The 21,124-nt window shown below is 40.7% G+C and overlaps 7 protein-coding genes across 7 annotated transcripts; all 7 read left to right on the top strand.

The window, feature by feature from the left end:
- The first annotated feature begins 399 nt into the window (after positions 1–399).
- Positions 400–2,657, top strand: LOC143426853 (odorant receptor Or1-like). The gene is made up of 6 exons (XM_076900577.1): positions 400–626; positions 882–1,217; positions 1,268–1,502; positions 1,586–1,741; positions 1,818–1,864; positions 2,513–2,657. Exons 1-6 carry the CDS (start codon positions 400–402, stop codon positions 2,655–2,657), a joined length of 1,146 nt encoding a protein of 381 aa, XP_076756692.1.
- An 88-nt stretch (positions 2,658–2,745) lies between these two features.
- Positions 2,746–3,626, top strand: LOC143426780 (uncharacterized). The gene is made up of 2 exons (XM_076900454.1): positions 2,746–3,099; positions 3,500–3,626. Exons 1-2 carry the CDS (start codon positions 2,746–2,748, stop codon positions 3,569–3,571), a joined length of 426 nt encoding a protein of 141 aa, XP_076756569.1. The 3' UTR covers positions 3,572–3,626.
- On the top strand, positions 3,600–4,479 carry LOC143426704 (odorant receptor 10; the record flags this gene model as incomplete). The annotated part of the gene is made up of 4 exons (XM_076900341.1): positions 3,600–3,835; positions 3,906–4,110; positions 4,193–4,345; positions 4,426–4,479. Coding segments are annotated over 4 exons (648 nt in total), but the record flags the coding sequence as incomplete, so codon positions are not given.
- A 923-nt stretch (positions 4,480–5,402) lies between these two features.
- Positions 5,403–13,829, top strand: LOC143426609 (uncharacterized). Its single transcript, XM_076900221.1, has 17 exons — positions 5,403–5,675; positions 5,825–6,154; positions 6,230–6,434; positions 6,501–6,656; positions 6,778–6,830; positions 7,193–7,406; positions 7,985–8,199; positions 8,384–8,719; positions 8,818–9,022; positions 10,298–10,479; positions 10,573–10,708; positions 11,269–11,424; positions 12,251–12,639; positions 12,706–13,044; positions 13,134–13,335; positions 13,535–13,690; positions 13,773–13,829. The coding sequence occupies exons 1-17, from the start codon at positions 5,443–5,445 to the stop codon at positions 13,827–13,829; spliced, it is 3,564 nt and encodes a 1,187-aa protein (XP_076756336.1). The 5' UTR covers positions 5,403–5,442.
- An 874-nt stretch (positions 13,830–14,703) lies between these two features.
- LOC143426532 (odorant receptor 94b-like) lies at positions 14,704–15,926 on the top strand. The gene is made up of 5 exons (XM_076900114.1): positions 14,704–14,828; positions 14,891–15,229; positions 15,372–15,573; positions 15,651–15,806; positions 15,870–15,926. The coding sequence occupies exons 1-5, from the start codon at positions 14,704–14,706 to the stop codon at positions 15,924–15,926; spliced, it is 879 nt and encodes a 292-aa protein (XP_076756229.1).
- A 766-nt stretch (positions 15,927–16,692) lies between these two features.
- LOC143426467 (odorant receptor 94b-like) lies at positions 16,693–18,161 on the top strand. The gene is made up of 5 exons (XM_076899985.1): positions 16,693–17,054; positions 17,121–17,459; positions 17,673–17,814; positions 17,886–18,041; positions 18,105–18,161. The coding sequence occupies exons 1-5, from the start codon at positions 16,693–16,695 to the stop codon at positions 18,159–18,161; spliced, it is 1,056 nt and encodes a 351-aa protein (XP_076756100.1).
- A 720-nt stretch (positions 18,162–18,881) lies between these two features.
- LOC143426386 (odorant receptor 94b-like) lies at positions 18,882–20,516 on the top strand. Its single transcript, XM_076899861.1, has 6 exons — positions 18,882–18,904; positions 19,080–19,400; positions 19,494–19,832; positions 19,955–20,156; positions 20,224–20,379; positions 20,441–20,516. Exons 1-6 carry the CDS (start codon positions 18,882–18,884, stop codon positions 20,495–20,497), a joined length of 1,098 nt encoding a protein of 365 aa, XP_076755976.1. The 3' UTR covers positions 20,498–20,516.
- The last annotated feature ends 608 nt before the right edge of the window (positions 20,517–21,124 follow it).

Below are 21,124 nucleotides of genomic sequence, written 5' to 3'. Positions count from 1 at the left end.
AGCCGATCGTACGTTCTCGATTTACTATTTCCTATTGTTTTATTTGTAGCTTGTCGTCGATCTGCGCTCGAACAATGTCGAGAGCAGACAGAGATTACAAACTTTGCGGAGCAAGCATCGTTTCAGAGTCAAACACTCTTTGTAACACTCGAAACGTCTAATTGCTGAGCGGCAATTGTAAAATGATAATTCGACGATCCAAGATTGTATAAGAAGCCTTGTTACGTGTAAGATATTGTTATAGAGTGAAGTGATAGCGGTACAGTGATGCGTGTACTGCGCACAGTATGCTATCTATTAACATTATGCGGATGCTGGCCACCACCATTATCATCGCCATTCAAAAAATTTGCGTACAATGTCTACCATTACTACGCGCTTCTAGTAATAAACGTAGCCATGTTTTGCGAAGTGATGGATTTGATATTCAACGTCGAAACCGTGGACGACTTCTGCGACAACATTTACATAATCTTAGGGATAGGCATTGGCTACCACAAGATGCACAGCATATTAGTCAGCCGTAAAAATATCATCGCTATGGCCGACATGTTGGAAAGCGAGCCGTTCCGACCGGAAACGGAGGAGGAGATCAAGATACGAAACAGATGTATCGAGCAGGTCAGGTAAATGGTTTACCTAATCTACCCAATTCTTTCTGATACTATTTAAAGCGTCGGTACGCTCGTGTATGCATTAGAAATTACAAAATCATATGTTATTTTATGGAATCAACGTTTCGATAATATCAAAGGATAAACTTAGAAAAAGATTCCTGAATTGGATTTCCAAAAGAAATGTTGCCATTTGTGAAAATGGTGCTAACATATTAATACCTCTTTTACCAAACGATACCTTAATTCTGTTATGAATGACTGCAGATCGATCGCGATTCGTTACCTAGTTTTAATGGCAATAGCGGTAGTATCCATTGTAAGCGGAGGATACTTTAAAACGGAAACAAACTCGCTACCGTATCGGTTGTGGCTGCCTTACAACTACACCTCGTTGTCCGCGCACGCTTTTGTATACGTTCAAGAAGCAATGAGCCTTCTGATCGGCGCAATGTCGCACGCCGCTGTCGATACGTTGATATGGAGTTTACTGATGTACACCCACAACCAGATCGAGATCTTCGAGTGTCGTCTGAAGAAGATCGAGCGTAACGAGAAGGATACCGTCAAGCTTTGCGTTCGTTATCATAATCATATATACCGGTATCATACACACTAGTCTAAATACCGAACATTTCTCTACGTGGTCGCAGGAATTTACGAAAATTAAGAAAATATCACAGGTTCGCCAGGATATTGAACGACGAGTTCAAAATGGTGATGTTCAGTCAGACCGCGATGAGCATACTGATGATATGTATGAGACTGCACATTCTGACGGGAATGAAGCTTACACCTAACAGAGTATTGGAAGCACTCTGCTTCGCTTGCGTGACACTCGCGCAGATATACATTTTCTGCTGGTATGGAAACGAAGTTAAACTTAAGGTATTTCGAATAGACGTCTGTGAGAATGATAGATTACCTCGCGATTCAAACAATTTTCCCAGCACAGTTTGTTTTCTGTTCAGAGCCTTGCGATACCGGACATGATCTTCGACATGGATTGGACGGTGCTCGACAGAACCGTGAAACGCGATCTGTTGATGATCATGATGCGCTCGATGTCGCCGATCGAAATGACCAGCGGCCACGTAGTCACGATGACGCTCAAATCGTTTAGTGTTGTTAGTATAAAATATATCTGTTTTTAACTTATAATATATTGCGAAAAAGTGTAACATTCTTTTCTATGGATTGTAGATACTGAAGAGCGCTTATTCGGCGTATAACTTGCTCCAGAACGGATAGTGAGCAGAGAATTCGTCGTTTGCCACTCGACTCGATGGCGAGATCAGTGGAGGAACAACTTGAGAATAATAGAAGGATAAGCGTGCGTCGCTATGTGGATTAAATGAAGTAATAAATCATACGTAAAAGTGCTATATCTATAATATAAATTTAACTCTTACGCTATCCATTCCTATTCGTAAATCCTTTACTCTGCTCGCTTTGAAGGGATATCATCTTCATACTTGTTCACTCTTCGCGATAGAAAATCTTAGTTCTCGTTCGAGTAGAACTGCTCGAAAAGAATATGAAAGTCCAAGTTCTTAGTTGCTACATTCTTAACTATTTACTGTAAGTCACTTATGCGTATCGAACGGTTAAGAAACTAGCGATGGAAAATAGCGTAATCTGAAAATTGAAGTATAGTGAAGAAGAGACGTTCTTTCAAGAAATTTTTAATGAATTTTGTCCAGCCTCACGATACTTAATTCATGTTCCGGAAGAGGAAAATTGACGGAGAAAAGTATTGCCAGAGACGACTACTTGCTTAAATCGAAGAACGCAAGGAATATTGATGCTTTACGCCTGTACTCTGTCGCATACTTATAAATATCTAATAAGCCGATCGTACGCCCTCGATATAGTATTTCTTATCGTTTTATTTGTAGTTTGTCATCGTTCTACTCTCTAACAATGTCAAGACCAGACAGTGTTTACGAACTTTGCGAGGCAAACGTCGTTTCAGAATCCGACACAGAATATCGAGCGCCCTTCCAACAGTTGAAACATTTAACTGCCCAGGGACAATTATAAGATATAATAATTCGAGGATCCAAGATTATATGAGAGATCTTATTACGAATAAGATATCGTTATAGAGTGAAGTGACAGTGATACAGCGATGCGTCTGCTGCGCACGATATGCTATCTATTAACATTATGCGGATGCTGGCCACCACCATTGTCATCGCCATTCAAAAAATTTGCGTACAATGTCTACCATTACTACGCGTTTCTAGTAGTAAACGTAGCCATGTTTTGCGAAGTGATGGATTTGGTATTGAACGTCGAAAACGAGGACGAGTTCTGCGACAACATTTACATAACCATGGGAATGGGCATCGGCTGCCATAAGATGTGCAGCGCATTCTTCAGCCGTAAAAATATCATCGTTATGGTCGACATGTTGGAAAGCGAGCCGTTCCGACCGGAAACGGAGGAGGAGATCAAGATACGAAACAGGTGTATGAAGCAGGTCAGGTAAATGGTTTACCTAATCTACTTAATTGTTTCTCAGACCAGTCGAAATGTAAAATTATGTTACCTTGTTGAGTAAACATTTCTTAGAAATGCTCGATAGTTATATACAGGATGTTCTGATAATCTCAAATAATAACTTTTAAAGGACGATTCTAAGAAACGTTCTCCTTTGCGAAAATATTTCGTTGCTCTTCGTTAACGAGTCATTTAATGAAAAACAGCGAGACCAGCGATAATGTGGGAATAACATTCTCCTCGAACGAACAAGCTGTATCGAGAGCAATTTGCTCACTGATTTAGATGTTATTCACCCTGTATATATTCATCGATCAGTGCTGATAAATTAATGCTTCGTTTACCAAACGGCATCGTAACTCAGTTATGAATGACCGCAGACTGAATGCGATTCGTTACGCAGTTCTAATCGGATTAACGGTGATGTCCGTCATAATCGGAGGATACTTTAAAACGGAAAGGAATTCTCTACCGTATCGGTTGTGGCTGCCTTACAACTACACCTCGTTATCCGCGCACACTTTTGTATACGTTCAAGAAGTGATGAGTCTTATGATCGGTGCGATGTCGCACGCGGCTGTCGACACGTTGATATGGGGTTTACTGATGTACACCCACAATCAGATCGAGATATTCGAGTGTCGTCTGAAGAAGATCGAACGTAACGAGAAGGAGATCGTCAAGCTTTGCGTTCGTTACCACAATCATATATACAGGTATCGTTAATAAATGTCGAAACCTTCTCTGGCTATCGCCAGATTATATAAAATTACGCAAATGTTACAGATTCGCCGAAATATTGAACGACGAGTTCAAAATGTTGATGTTCAGCCAGACCGCGACGAGCATACTGGTGATATGCATCAGGCTGTACATTCTAACAGAAATGCAGGCTACACCTGAGAAAGTCCTGGAAGCACTCTGCTTCGCCTGCGCGATTCTCACGCAGATATACATTTTCTGCTGGTATGGAAACGAAGTTACGCTCAAGGTATTTCGAACAGTCATCCGTGAGAACGGTAGAATGCCACGCGATTCAAACACATTTCCCAGTGCAATCTGTTTCCGTTCAGAGCATCGCGATACCGAGCATGATCTTCGACATCGACTGGACGGTGCTCGATCGAGCTGTCAAACGAGATCTGTTGATGATCATGATGCGCGCGATGTCGCCAATCGAGATGACCAGCGGCCACGTAGTCACGATGACGCTCAAATCGTTTGGTGTCGTCAGTATACAGAAATATCTATTTTTAATTTGTAACATATTAGGAAGAAACGTAACGTTCTTTTCTATGAATTGTAGATACTGAAAAGTGCTTATTCGGCGTATAACTTGCTCCAAAGCAGTCACGGATAGTGGATCGACGTGTCGTCGTTTTCCACTCTACTTTCATAGAACAAGGAGTGCTCGATGATGAGATCAGTGAAGAAACAACTTGCGAATAACGCAAGGATAAACGTGCGTCGCTGTGATAGTATGTAGATTAAACGAAGTAATAAATCATATGCAAGAGTGCTAGATCTATTATAACACGAATTTAATGCTTACGCTGTTTATTCCTCTTCCTCTATCCTCGCGAAGGATACAAATTCCGGGTCAGCCAATGCCCAATAGCTATCCTGGTCCATTTACAAAGAGTGATTCTGAACAAAAACTACTATGAAACAGGCGGCGAGAGGTAGTATAATTTAAAAACAGATGGTAAAGAATAAAAAACGATTCGAGTCACGATAATAACATGGTCCGTGTTCGAGAAAAGGAATTCATAGATACTAATATTGTCAACGCACATAAACGGTGCGTGCAAGTAGCTATAACTGAAATGACTACTTGATTATGGTAGGGAGCGTAAATAATATCGACGCTCCACTCTAATACACCCTCGTGCACGTATGAATACATAATATGTCAATTGCAATCGTACCTCGCCGCTGTACTTTTTATTCTCTTGTTAATAGTTGATTATCGTCCCGTTGGAACGGTGTAAAGGGGTTGAAAGAATACTTGGCCCTTGCAGAGTGAACATCGTTCCTGGAAATCCTTCTCCATTTCTATTGAAACGACGTTAGATTAAACAGAACGACTGTAACGTCGCGAGTGAAGAAGAATAGTATTCGAACGATTTTCTGTAGAAGTAAAGAGAGAGAAAGAGAGAGAGAGTTTGGAAAACGATATTGAATTGTAGATCGAACGATGAATCTGTTGCGCACGATATGCTACCTTTTAACCTCGTGCGGTTGTTGGCAGCCAACTTTGTCGTCGCCATTGAAAGAGTTCGCGTACACCGTTTACTGCTTCTACGTGTTGCTGGTGATAAATATGGCCACGTTCTGCGTCTACATGGATCTAGTTTTCAACGTGGAAACGGAGGACGAGTTCTGTACCAACTTTTACATAACCATGGGGATGACCGCCGCATGCCATAAGATACACAGCATGTTGATCAACCGCAAGAATATCGTCGAGTTGACCAAAATACTGGAGAGCGAGCCCTTTCGCCCGGAGACGAAGGAAGAAACTGAGATACGAGAAAAGTGCGACCAGCAGGCCAGGTAGATACATTTCACGTACTATAACAAAGTTTGCTACGCGTCCTATTCAATTTCTTTCCACGCGTATATCTGTTTAACAATATCCAATTGGTCTGAATACCATTAATATTTACGAAACGATGTCGTTGCACTTTTGTAAACGAGTGCAGATCGAACGCGATTTCTTTCGCAATTCTAGCCGAATTGGCGGTGACAGGCCTGTCGCTCAGCGGGGTGTTCAAAGCGGAAAAGTACACGCTGCCGTACAGAGTGTGGCTACCTTACAATTACACTTCACCCCCGGTGTATACCTTCCTTTACGTGCAACAAGTCATAAGTATGGCCATCGCCGCGATGATACACGTCGCGGTCGACAATTTCATTTGGGCCCTGCTAATGTACACCTACAGTCAGATCGAGATCCTCGAGTGCCGTCTGAAAAGGATCAACGAGAAGAACGTCACTAAACAATGCGTCCGCTACCATAATCTCATCTACAGGTACGTCGTTACCATTTGCCGCACCGTTCGAAAAAAAACCGTTCTCCGATCGGCTTGTCGACGATACGATTGCAGGTTCGCCACGATGTTGAACGAAGAGTTCAAAACGGTGATATTCATTCAGTTCGCGACGAGCATCGTGACGATATGCATGCGACTGTACATATTAACGATCATGGAAATAACGGCAGTGAAGATTTTCGAGACGGTGTTCCTCAGCTCCACGATCCTGGTACAGATCTACATTTTCTGTTGGTACGGGAACGAGGTTAAACTGAAGGTAATTTCGGTTGAAGTTAAGACGACTTCTGCAGTTTTTTTTCTGACGTTTCTCGTTCCCGTTTAGAGCCTCGATATTTCGAGTATCATCTTCCAACTCGACTGGACGCTCTTCGACAGAACCACTAAACGCGACCTGTTGATGATCATGATGCGCGCGATGTCTCCCATCGAAATAACCAGCGTCCACGTGGTCACCGTGAATCTCGAGTCATTTGGAGTCGTCAGTATAAAATGATACGCTACTTTTCGTCTATTCTACTTAAGAGAGCAACATTTTTTTCACAGCAAATCTCACGTCTAAAAGCACAATATTACTCATATAATTATTTATTGATTCGTAGTTGCTGAAAGCCTCTTATTCGGCGTACAGCTTGCTCCAAAATAGCCAAGGATAGTAAACCAAGCACTACATAGTCGATTCACGTCGTAAAATCAGGGAATAATTCGTAACTAGAAGAATACGTCTTGTTGATGAATATAATAAGCTTATGATGTTAGGAAGAAGTGTAAACTAAGCAATGTAATAAATAATATGCAGGAGTGTTAAGTTCACGACAGAAACATAGCTTTTTCCCCAACTCCTTTCGACTGCTTATCCTAATCTTAATATTTCACCGATACTTTCTCTGAGAAATTACATTTATTTTCATTAATTACTTACTAAATATATGCTAAGTAATAAATGAATGAAATGGAACTCTCGATAACAAGCAACAGCGCGATTCTAAACGTACAATTATCAATAGTATTCCACAGTCCAAAGTACCTTGAGCTGATAAAATTCCGAAATCACCACTGCTGGCCTCTTTGCGAACGAAGATTCCTCGTCGATGTTCGTCAACAGGTCTACGAAACGAATAAAGCGTCCAAGTCCAACTTCTGTACCCATCGCTCATTAAATATTCAGCAAAACTCGTACTACAAGATCGATGCAATTGAAGATAGAAAACGACACGCCTCGAGAAAGAGGGTAACGGAAAAGCAAGGGATCTAACGTTCCTTCCAAGAAGCTCTCTATGCATTTAATCGAAATTACCGAGTCTACTCAGTGACGACAATCCCCGTGAGGGGCAGCTGCTTACTTATTTCAGAAAACACGAGGAGTATTGATGTACTATACCCATGAATATGTTATACACTAATCATATTTCAACCGAGCCGTTTCTCCTTCTTCTGTTCGCAGCTCACTTATCATCCGGTAGTAATAATGTCGAGGCTCGAAAGGGGTCGACAACTTCGTAGAAAGAACACCGTTTTCGAAGTCAGCCTCGAGACAGAGAGCTCGCGCAAGCTGCCAATCGGTTTGGTACGGTCGAAGACGAAGTTTGAGAACATCGAGAGGGAGCGAGGCAACGTTTTCTAGCGATAGATTTTTGGAGAAAAATAGTTGTCGAAAATTGAACGATGCATCTGCTGCGCACCACGCATTATCTCTTAACATCGTGCGGCTGTTGGCGGCCACGCTCCTCGTCGCTGTTGAGACGATACGCGTACAAAGTCTACTGTTATTACGTGCTGTTGCTGTTATACGCGTGCACGTTTTGCCAGTTCATGGATTTACTATTGAACGTGAAGACCGAGGATGAATTCTGCGATAACGTTTACTTGACTCTGGCGATGATTGTCGCTTGTCAAAAGATATGTAGCGTGCTGATCGGGTATAAAAATATCGTAGGTATGACCAATATGCTGGAAAACGAGCCGTTCCGGCCGGAAACGGAAGAGGAGGCTCAGATACGAAACAAATGCGACAAACAGGCCAGGTAACTACGTATTTTACTATAAATTTTTGGAGCTATTACAATTGTATGTGTAAGAAATATTCATATCTTTTTCTTCGAGTTAGAAAACAGATATAATCGCGTATTTAATTAACAATATCGAATTTAATGAGACGAAAATATAGGAAACGATTTCGTTTACGAATTCCTTTACAAACGAGTGCAGATCGAACGCGATATTATACGCGGTTCTAATCGAATCGACGGTGACGACAGTGGCGATCGGTGGAGCGCTGAAAGCCGGAAGAAACACGCTACCATATCGAGTCTGGCTACCCTACAACTATACCTCGTTAACTGCACACATCTTTATTTACGTTCAGCAAGTGATGAGCATGGTCATTGCCGGGATGGTAAACGTTTCTGTCGACAGCTTAATATGGGGACTGTTAATGTACATTTACAGCCAGATCGAGATCTTCAAGTGTCGTCTGAAGAAGATCAAACGAAACGAGAAGAACGCCGCCAAACAGTGCATATGTTACCACAATCTCATCTACCAGTATGATCTCTATCACGTTTCTGCATTTTCGAATTTCTACCGTTCGATCGTTAATGCGAGTGTGTTTCCCGATTTGCACGGGAAACGAACGATTTCAGGTTCGCCGCGAGGTTGAACGAAGAATTTAAGACGGTGATCCTCGTTCAGTTCGCGCAAAGCATACTGACGATATGCATCAGATTTTACGTGCTGACGTTAAGAGAGATCACACCTGTGCGCGCCCTCGAAGCGCTATGCTACAGTAGCACCCTCCTCACGCAGATATACGTGTTCTGTTGGTACGGGAACGAAATTAAATTGAAGGTACTTGATCCTGTTCACAGCGTATTTCATCAAATCTTTCTCGAACGTGTTCTGTTTCCGTGTAGAGCCTCGACATTTCGAACATGATTTTCGAACTTAACTGGACACCTCTGGGCGCACCCATCAAACGTGACCTGTTGCTGATCATGACGCGCGCGATGTCTCCCATCGAAATAACCTCCGCATACCTAGTGACTATGAATCTCGAGTCGTTCAAGATCGTTAGTAGAAAATGGACTAAAATAATTGGGGAATGTTCAACGAACTGCACCGTTTGAGCCAAATTCTCGTACCGCTTTCATGGAAAAAGAATTTCGCGTCCCAAAGCACCGCACTCTTCTTACCTTTCGCTTCACTTAAACTTTTTACTTATAATACGCGAGTTCTTTTTCCAAGGAAGCTGATCAATTCTTACTAATCACTTACTGATATCGCTTTTATATTCTGTTGATCGTAGTTATTGAAGACTTCTTATTCGGCGTACAACCTGCTTCGTTGTCGAGAATAAACGTACGATGCAATGAGAAAGTGTAGATAGGTAAAATGTAGTATGTGTAGATAGAAAGAATAAATAGAGCATGCGAACAGAAAATAACATGCGAACTAATAATTCCGACAATAAATACACCTAAAAAATACTCCACATTTAAAATGTAAAACAATTATTCCTAAATACCTGCTCGATTGTAGAAAATGTACCATTTACATTTATTCCGTTCGACATGTTAAAAGAAGAACAACGACACGCAACGCGTATTTATTCGTTTTCTCCGAGAAACGTTAAGAAAAAACTATGGACATTGCGATGATTGCAACATAGTAGAATACAGGGGGTAATAGTAAGAAGAAGGATGGTATCATTATTCTTGAATGCATCGATTGCGACCTAATAGCTCGTCTGCTATTATCGACATTAATTACGATAATGGCAAGGTGCGTGGAACGAAAGAGTAACTGCTGGGGAAAAAAACGAAGCTGATTCGAGGGGGTGAAATGGGTCGATTCATTATAGCCGGCAGTGACTTTTGAGCTGGTATCGAGTAAAACTCGCGTGGTGCAAAGCTAGTGTAAAGATCGAGGAATTGTTCATCGACGATGCGCATACTACGATGGACCTACATTTTGCTAACCATGTGCGGTTGCTCTCCACCCGCAACGTGGACAACGCCGTTAAAACGATCTCTGTACCACGTTTACACCGTATTCGCTTTCGCGTTTCTGAATACTTTCCTATGCACCCAAATGTTTGACGTGGTATTCAACGTGGAGAACCAGGACGAGTTCAGCGAAAACATCCGTGTAACCCTAGTGGTGTTCTGCACAACGTGGAAGATTAGTACCATATTGGTACGTCGTGCGAATATCGCGCGTTTGGTCGACTGCCTCCAGAAGGAGCCATTCTTGCCGGAAAACGCGGAAGAGGATGAGATTCATGCGAAATTCGAAAAGATTACCGAGTAAGTTCGTTCTTAACCCCTTTAGGGATGAATCGTGGAATATTAAACAAATTTTTCGTCTAAAAATGAAATGTATACTCTCTGTTGTTTTAGCTGGCACACCATTGGCTACGTGTTCCTAATTATGAGCTGCTGCTTTTGGATATACACACGATCGATCGTGACAGATTTCAAAAGTCGTGAATTTTCGACTATACTGTGGGTACCGTACGATTACTCGTCTGCATGGGTATTCTTGCTTACCTATTTTCATCAGCTGACAGCCGCGACAGTGTGCAGCCTTTCGTGCGTCGCTAGCGATTCTCTCTACAGCGGCCTGTTGATCCACATTTATTGCCAATTCGAAATCCTGGAGCATCGCCTGAAAAATATTACGCAAGATCGAGATTACATGGTGAAACTGTGCGCTCGTCATCACGAAAAAATATACAAGTTCGTCCTCGCTATTTTACCGCTGCTTTGATAATATAAAAACTCGGACCGACCAAAACGCGTCGTTTGCAGATTTGCCCGAATGGTGAACGGCGAGTTCAAGGTAATCGTTTTCATTCAATTCTGCACGACCATGTTGGTGCACTGTTTCAATCTCTATCAAATGTCGCAATTCAGAATGGATGCGCGGTTCGTGGAGATGGCCCTTTACATTGTTACCACGCTGACGCAGATATTTTATTATAGTTGGTACGGCAACGAAGTGAAACTCAAGGTCCACCGTCATGATAAGAACATACATAAGACGACGTATGGATACTCGTTTTAATATAAAATGAAATGATTATCTCTCCGTAGAGCGTGCAACTTCCTGGTGTCATATTCGAGAGCGACTGGACATCATTGAACAACAGCGTTAGGAAGGCGTTCCTGATCATGATGGCGCGTGCGATAAGGCCTTTAGAATTTAGCACCGGCCACATCATCTCCGTGGACCTCGAATCCTTCATGGCAGTCAGTATCGCGTTAACTTTAACACTTTCCTTCAACACTCCGAAGAAAAGTGTTAGAAAAGTGTTACGTTACAGGTACTAAAAACCTCTTACTCTGTGCTGAATGTTTTACAACAGAGCAGGCCGTCGTAGATGAAGATCTCACTCGCGTAGTAAACAACATCTTTCTCCGATTCTTCCGAATAACTGCACTTGACAGATGCTGTGAATTACGTAGACTCGTTCTAATAAATTGCATTTGATTTTAACTTGCCTTCGATCAAATTCTACCTTACGTTCTTCGTTATTTTTTACCATAGAAACCCGCGACCGTATAATATATTTAACATTCACATTTTTTTTTCCAAGAACATTGGAAATATGGTTACTGTCTGTTGTTATTTGTTAAAGAAAGAAACTATATTATTAGCTTACATTAGCTTCTCGCTGAATAATGTCTCAACAAATGCGAGTATCGACAATATTCTCCTCTTGTCTCACTCGAAAAAGGGAAATATTGGTGTTGCACTGGTATACAATAAAGGGGAAAAACCTGAAGGTAGAGGGTTGCAACATTATGGTTAAAAACAGCATTCCATATGTCGCGTGGTATTGTCGGCAATTACTTTAATGACACGGTCTGTTTAACCGGGAAGGGTATTTTCCGATAGAAAATAAGTCGATCCGAGGGGCACAAGGGGTGGTACTTGGTCAGTGGCTACTGAACCAGCATCGAGTAACAGTCGTGGTTCAAAGATAAGACAAGATCTCTTTACATTCATCTTCTGATGTTTGCGACAATAAATTAATAAGCTTGATCGAAAATCTCCTCGACGTTTGAATAACAGTCTGAACAGAAGAAGAACAGAGAAACGATGCGTATATTACAGTGGACGTACTTTTTACTCACGATTTGCGGCTGCTTTCCACCCCCATCGTGGACAACACCGTTTAAGAAATCCTTGTACCACATTTACGCGGTGTTCACCTTGCTATTGCTCAACAGTTTGCTACTGTCCCAAATATTGGACGTGGTGTTCAACGTCGAGAGCCAAGACGAGTTCAGCGACAATTTCTGCATAACGCTAGTGGTACTTGTCACGACTTGGAAAATTTCTACCATACTGATACGTCGACGAAGCGTCCTCCTTTTGATCGACTGGCTTCAGAAGGAACCATTCTTGCCTGTGGACGCGGAGGAGCACGAAATGCGACTGAGATTTGGAAAGATTTCCGAGTAAGTCCCAAGCTGCGGGAGTAAGTACAGGTAACCATTGCTTCTCGATCTCTATCTTTTTTCTAGCTGGAACACGATCGGCTACACGAGCCTGCTTTTGATCTGCGCGTTCTGGATATACGTGAGATCGCTCCTCACCGATTTCAAGAACAGAAAGCTAACGTTTCGCGCATGGCTACCGTACGATTACTCGTCCGCGTCTGTATTTCTGCTTACGTTCGCTCATCAGGCTGTAGCCGCGACGATATGCTGTTTAGCCAGTGTCGCTGGTGATTCTTTGTACAGCGGCCTGTTGATTCACATTTATTGCCAGTTCGAGATACTCGAACATCGTGTGAGGAACGTCGCCAGGGACGGTGAATACACGGTGAAACTGTGCGCCCGCCATCACGATCGAATATACAAGTTTGTTTCGCGATTTACCGATCTTCGCTTCCCAGCGACTTAAAACACCTGAAATAAGATTGAACAGTTTTTATTCCACGTATTTGCAGATTCGCTCGGATGGTGAACAACGAATTCAAGATAATCGTATTTTGCCAATTCTGCATAAGCATGTCGGTGCTCTGTTTCAATCTCTATCGACTGACGCAGATCAAAATGGATTCAAGATTCGTGGAGACGACCCTCTACTCGATCTGCACGTTGACGCAGATATTCTATTATTGTTGGTACGGCAACGAAGTGAAGCTTAAGGTCCATTGTCACCATCAAACTAATTTCAACAATTTAACAATTATTTGGTAGCGCTGTGTCGCACTCCTGTACTCAAGTTATGAATGAGCATGATTGATAGCAATTTTGAGCTGAGAACCTCTACGATCCATCGAAATGCGCATTCATGAGTTTGGTACAAGAGAAACAATGTAACCTTATGCAAAAACTTTCTCTACAGAGTTTAGAACTTCCTGACATGATATTTAGAAGCGATTGGACGTCGTTGAACAACAATACCAAAAAGGCTTTTCTCATTGTAATGAGAAGATCCAGAAAGCCCATAGAATTTAGCACAGGCCATATTATCTCCGTGAATCTTGATTCTTTCATGACAGTCAGTAATTCTGTAACTCTGATCGTCCCTACTCTTCGTATTTTTGGACTAAATGTTGCGAAAAATCCACTTACTGTTACAGTTATTGAAAACTTCGTATTCCGCTTTCAACATGTTGCAGCAAAGCCGGAGGTCGTGAAGAAAACACAAACATTCAAGAGAAGAGAAGAGAAACGAACTGAACAAAACACTCGGCAGATGCGATCAGAGGTGTAGAGTGAATTCTAATAAATTGTTCAAAATCTGTAAATATCTTACACACTTTCCTTACGAACTCTCCCGTTCGCGTTTCACGAAGATGGAACAGCTGACGTTGGAACGGAATTTCGAACAAAATTAATAAACAACTGCCGTGTCGCTCAAAATACTCGAGTCTTTCTGAAGCGAATATATTTTTTAACCGACTAATTCACGTCTATCCATAGAATGTCGTTTGAGACGACATTTCAGTCTCAGCTAATCCATATTTCAAGAACTCTAAACGAAATTGTCATGACAAGTGTATACAATCGAAAAATGTAAGTAGTAATGTATTATAGCGGAAAGGGTTGCTAAGTATCAGCAACCCTACTTCCTTAAGCCTCATTCATCGTTACGTCATTAACATACATAATTAATGATAAATCGAGCACTTATCGGGGGGTACATTTTACGGGGGAAAGTATATTGAATCGAGAGGGTACAGGAACCTGTCGATACTCTAATTTCGACAGTAGTATCTAAAACTTTCTACAGAGCTGTTCTCGTTCTCGTGGACGGCTCATATTAAATTAGTCATGCGTACATTACGGTTTTCGTGTATTTTTCTTTCGCTCTGCGGCTGCTGGTTACCACGCTCGTGGACGTAGCCAATCAAAAAGCTTCTGTACAGCCTCTTCACGTTATTCCTGTGGCTTTTAATACACAGCCTCCTGGCTACACAGATATTAGATATAATCATCAACGTGGAGAATCAAGATGATTTCAGTGATAATGTATACATCACTCCGACGATACTCGTCAGCGGTTGTAAAATGACAAGTCTGGTGTTACATCACAAAGGGATTTTATCTTTGATCGACGATCTCGAGAAGAAACCTTTCTTGACGGCAACCGAAGAGGAAGTGAGAATACAGAAGAGATTCAATAGAACAATCGAGTAAGTACATGTATGACTGTATATTCTAAACGAAGATAAGATTCAATTCGATGTGTCTGCAGACGAAACTCGATCGTTTACACGACTATGGTCCTGAGCTGTATAATATGGACCTGGATAAGATCATTTTTCACAGATTTTGAGGCTAGAAAGTTAACGTTTCGAGTCTGGTTACCATATGACTATTCTGAACAGAGGCCATACATATACACTTACATTTACCAAGTAATGACTTCAATATCGGCCTGTTTCATGAACGTTGGTTGCGACACTCTGTTCAGTGGGCTGTTAATTCATATTTACGGTCAATTCGAGATACTCGAGGAACGTCTGAAGAATGTCGAACAAGACGGAGTTCATTTGGCGAAACAGTGCGCTAAACACCATTACAGGATATACAAGTTTGTATGCAGCGCACTTTAACACTTCGACTGTTGCATGCGTTTAACGACGGAAAATGAATTTATTACCACGAATGTAAAAAGATTAGCAGTTGAAGGGTTAACGAGATCCGCGCAGCAAGTAGATATTGAATCATTGCAGATATGCGAAAAGGGTGAACCAGGAATTCAGTGTAATCATGTTCTCACAATTTTGCGTAAGCTCGTTCACGGTGTGCTTCAACTTCTATCGAATGTCGCAAGTAACCATGGTTTCTCTAATGGTAGAATGTATGCTTTATGCAACTTGCATGCTTACCGAGATCTTGTACTACTGTTGGTACAGTAATGAAGTGAAATTGAAGGTTCGTCCTTGAGACGGCAGAGAAATAAATTTTACTACTAAAAAGAAATAAATATACGTACTTCCTTTTTATTTTAGAGCCTCGAGCTATCTGACGTGATATTCAGAAGCGACTGGACATCGTGGGACACAAGAGCAACGAAAATTTTATTAACGATCATGAATCGATCAGCAAAGCCCATCGAATTTACCAGCCTCAGCATGGTGTCCCTGAACCTCGATTCCTTCACGGCGGTTAGTAATCGATAATTCACTTGAGAATTAAAGAATCTGAAAAAATTAATGTCTTTATTATAGCTAATGAAAACGTCGTATTCCATATTTAACCTGTTGCAACAAACTGATAATCCCTAATACGAACCGAAAGCATTTCCGTCGATTTTTCCGAAGAAATGCATTCCGAAGATGGATTGAAATACACTGTGCATTAGTAACCTTCTAATAGAGCAAACGAAATCCATGAATAATGTGCACCCGAATAATAACCTCCTTCTGCCAATATTTTTTAAATTTACCATAATGCCCACGGTTTTTCCTTCGTAATAGACAACGTCACAGTGAAGAGAATGCATATCTATCTGTGTACGAAATCTACGGACTTTTTCTTTCGCGTTTCACGCAGATGTCGATGGAAGAGTTGACGTTAGCACGGTATATACGCGAAAAATAATAAAGAACTGCTGTGTCGCTGAAGATACTCGCGTTTTTTTGAAATAAACATATCTTTTCACCAATTAACTCATCCTTATTTATAGACTATTGTTTGAGACAACATTTCAGTCTCAACTAATCTACATTTCAAGGAAGCTCTTTGAAATTGCCATGACGAGTGTATACAATAGTATACAATCTAAAAATGTAAATAGTCGTGTATTACAGTGGAAAGAGTTGCTGAGTAGTATCTGCAACTACCAACTTCCTTAAGCTTCATTTATCGTTGCGTCATTAACATACATAAGTAATGACAAAAAGAGCAATGTCGGAGGGTAAATTTTCTGAGGAAGAATATGCTGAATCGAGAGGGTACAGAAACCTGTCGATATTCTAAGATCGACAGTGGTGTCTAAAACTTTCTACGGGGCTGTTTGCACTCGTGTCAACGGCTCATATTAAATTAATTATGCGTGCGTTACGATATTCGTGCATTTTTCTATCGCTTTGCGGCTGCTGGCTGCCACCCTCGTGGACGTCGCCTACCAAAAAGCTTCTGTACAACCTGTTCACATTAATCCCATGGTCAATACTGCACACTCACGTGGTTGCACAAATTTTGGACATAATCATCAACGTGGAAAATCAAGATGAGTTCAGTGATAATATCTACATGACTCCGACAGTACTCATTAGCGGTTGTAAAATGACAAGTCTGGTGATACATCGCAAAGAGATATTATCCTTGATCAACGACCTCGAGAAGAATCCTTTCTTAACGGTAACTAAGGAGGAAGTGAGAATACAAAGGAGATTCAACAAAATAATCGCGTAAGTACATGTATGCCTGTACATTCTAAACGCCGTTTGATAGGATTTAATGTGTCGCGTTTGCAGACGAAACGTGATCGTTTATATGATTTTGGTCTTAAGCTGCTTGATGTGGGTATCAGTGAGGACATTTTTTACTGATTTTAAGGATAGAAAATTAATGCTTCGAGCTTGGTTACCGTACGACTATTCCGAACAACTGTCATACACATTCACTTACGTTTATCAAGTGACGACTTCGACGCTGACCTGTTTCACAAACGTTGGTTGCGACTCTCTATTTGGTGGCTTATTAATTCACATCTACGGTCAATTCGAGATACTCGAGGAACGTCTAAAGAATATCGAACAAGACGGAATTCATTTGGCAAAACAGTGCGCTAAACACCATTACAAGATATACAAGTTTGTATGCGATATACGTATTTAACTCTTCGGCTGCTGTGTGCTTTTAAAGATGAAAAATCTGACAACTTACGTATCTGTTAATAAATCGAACATTAAACAATCGAAAGGTTAACGAGATCCGCGTAGCAAGTAGATACTGAATCATTGCAGATATGCGAAAAGGGTGAACCGGGAATTCAGTGTAATCATGTTCTTACAATTTTGCGTAAGCTCGTTCACGGTATGCTTCAACTTCTATCGAATGTCGCAAGTAACCATGGTTTCTCTAATGGTGGAATGCATGCTTTATGCAGCTTGCATGCTCACCGAGATCTTGTACTACTGTTGGTACAGTAATGAAGTGAAATTGAAGGTTCGTCATTGAGACGACAGAGAAATAAATTTCAACGTCTGCTGTGTATACGTACTTCCTTTTTATTTTAGAGCCTCGAGCTATCTACTGTGATATTCAAAAGCGACTGGACATCGTGGGACACAAGAGCAACAAAAATTTTATTAACGATCATGAATCGATCAACAAAGCCCATCGAATTTACCAGCCTCAACCTGGTGTCTTTGAACCTCGATTCCTTCATGGCGGTTAGTAAACGACAATTCTCTGTGGAATTAAATAATTTGAAGAACTGTATGTTTTTATTCTAGCTAATGAAAACATCATATTCCATGTTTAACTTACTGCAACGTACTAAAAATCCTTAATACGAACCGGAAACCTTTCCGTCCATGTTTTCGAAAGAATGCAATTCTGACGATGAATTTCAACACACTGTGCATTGGCAATAGTTTAATAAACTATATGAAATTCATGATATTTGTGCACTTCTTAAATCTGTCAAGTTGCTTACAGTTTTATCTTGGTCTACCTTATTCTTTTGCTCGACGAAAAGATAATTATGCTTCTTGTATGTTGGAAAGAGCTGACGATGTTTAACTTCTTTCGAAGTGTGTCAGTGAAGGAACATTACGATGGAACTCGTACAATCTTCGTATAGACAATGTCACAGTGAAAAAAATTCATACCTATATGTATACGAAATTTGATAATATGGCGAAATCAACAAATATCTTAAGTATTTTTATTACGGTCTTTCTTTTTTGCGTTTCACAAAGATGAAACTGTTAACGTTAGCACTGAATTTTCGCTAAAAATGATAGAAAACTGCTGTGCCGTTGAAGATACTCGCGTTTCTCTGAAACGACCATTTTTTTTCACCAACTAACTCACCCTTCACTACAGAATGTTGTTGGGGACAAAATTTTAGTCTCCACTAATCTATATTTCAATGAAGCCCTTCGAAATTGTACGATCTAAAGATGTAAATAGTGGCGTATTATAATTGAAAGGGTTGCTGAGTAGTACCTGCAACTACCTACCTACTTTCTCATTTATCATTGCGTCATTAACATACATAAGTAATGATGAACCGAGCACATATCGGAGGGTAAATTTTCTGGGGAGAAGTATGTTGAATCGAAAGGGTACAGGAACCTATCGATACTCTAAGATCGACAGTAGTATCTAAAACTTTCTGCAGAACTGTTCTCGTTCGCGTTAACGGAACAGATTAAATTAGTTATGCGTGCGTTACGATATTCGTGTATTTTTCTTTCGCTCAGCGGCTGTTGGCTACCACCCTCGTGGACGTCCCCTATCAAGAAGCTTCTCTACAACCTGTTCACGTTAATCGTATGGTTAATTGTACATACCCACGTGACTGCACAAATTTTAGATATAATCATTAACGTGGAGAATCAAGATGATTTCAGTGATAACATCTACATTACTCCAACGATACTCATTGGCGGCTTTAAAATGACAATCCTGGTGATATATCGCAAAGGGATTTTATCTCTGATCGACGATCTGCACACAAAACCTTTCATAACGGTAACCGAAGAGGAAGTGAGAATACAGAGGAGATTTAACAGAATAATTGAGTAAGTATATGCATGTCTGTACGTCCTAAAGTAGGATAAGAGCAAAAAAAGTGGAAACGCTGGATGAGAGAATTTAAACTGATATTTTCCTAGACGAAACGCGATCGTTTACTTGGTTCTAGTATTAGCCTGTGTAATGTGGATATCGGTGAGATCATTTTTCACCGATTTTACTGATAGAAAGTTAACGCTTCGAGCTTGGTTACCGTACGATTATTCGAAACAGTGGTCGTACACGTTCACCTACGTTTACCAAATGATAACTTCGATGTCAACTTGCCTTATGAACGTCGGTTGCGACTCTCTGTTCAGTGGATTCTTAATTCACATTTACGGCCAATTTGAGATACTCGAAGAACGTCTGAAAAACGTCGAGCAAGGCCAAATTCATTTGGCAAAACAGTGCGCTAAGCATCATTACCAGATATACAAGTATGTATGCGATGCACAAATCTAACTCTTCGACTGTTATATGCTTATGAGGGTGGAAAATGATAAAATGATTAACAGTCGAAGGGTTAATGAAATCAGCGTAGTAAGTCGATACATTGCAGATATGCGAAGAGGGTGAACCGGGAATTCAGTGTAATCATGTTCTCACAATTTTGCGTAAGCTCGTTCACGGTGTGCTTCAACTTCTATCGAATGTCGCAAGTAACCATGATTTCACTAATGGTGGAAACTGTGCTTTATGCAGCTTGCATGCTCACCGAGATCTTGTACTACTGTTGGTACAGTAACGAAGTGAAATTGAAGGTTCGTCATCGAGACGGAAGAATAATATATTTCAACGACTGCTGTGTATAATGCTTCTTCGTTGCAGAGCCTCGAGCTGTCAGATGTGATATTCAGAAGCGACTGGACATCGTGGGATACAAGAGCAACGAAAATTTTATTAACGATCATGAATCGAGCAACGAAGCCTATCGAATTTACCAGTATCTACCTAGTGTCTCTGAACCTCGATTCGTTCATGGCGGTTAGTAAACGATAAATCGCTGTAGAATTAAATAATTTGAACAACTCTGTTTTTCTTACAGCTAATGAAAACATCGTATTCCATGTTTAACCTGTTGCAACAAACTAAATATGCTTAATGCGAACTGAAACCCTTTTCGTTGTTTTTTCCGCAAGAATACATTCTGTTGTTGGATTGGAACACACTTTAATAATAACCACCTTCTGGTGACATTTTTCAAATTTATCACAATACTTACGATTTTTGTTTCGTAATAGACAACGCCACGGTGATAAGAATTTAGATATATTAAATATTTGCGAAATCTGTATACGAAATCTGATAATCTAGCGAAATCTGTAAATATCTTACGCACTTTTACTACGAACTTTTCTTTTCGCGTTTCACGGAGATATCAATGGAACAGTTAACGTTAGTACGGAATTTTTGCAAAAAATGACAAAAAACTGCTGTGTTACTGAAGATATGTGCGTTCCTCTGAAACGACCATTTTTTTTTCACCAACTAACTCACTCTTCTCTATAGAATGTTGCTGGAGACGACATTTCAGTCTCAACTAATCTATATTTCAATGAAGCTCCTCGAAATTGTACGATCTAAAGATGTAAATAATGGTGTATTATAGTTGAAAGGGTTGCTGAGTAGTATCTGCAACTACCTACTTTCCTAGGCCTCATTTATCGTTACGTCATTAACATACATAAGTAACGATGAACCGAGCGCTTATCGGAGGGTAAATTTTCTG

Source organism: Xylocopa sonorina, chromosome 1, assembly GCF_050948175.1.
Source record: "Xylocopa sonorina isolate GNS202 chromosome 1, iyXylSono1_principal, whole genome shotgun sequence".
Taxonomy (NCBI): domain Eukaryota; kingdom Metazoa; phylum Arthropoda; class Insecta; order Hymenoptera; family Apidae; genus Xylocopa; species Xylocopa sonorina.
Note: the sequence above shows the minus strand (reverse complement) of the source record. Positions and strands in the feature narration are given on the sequence as shown.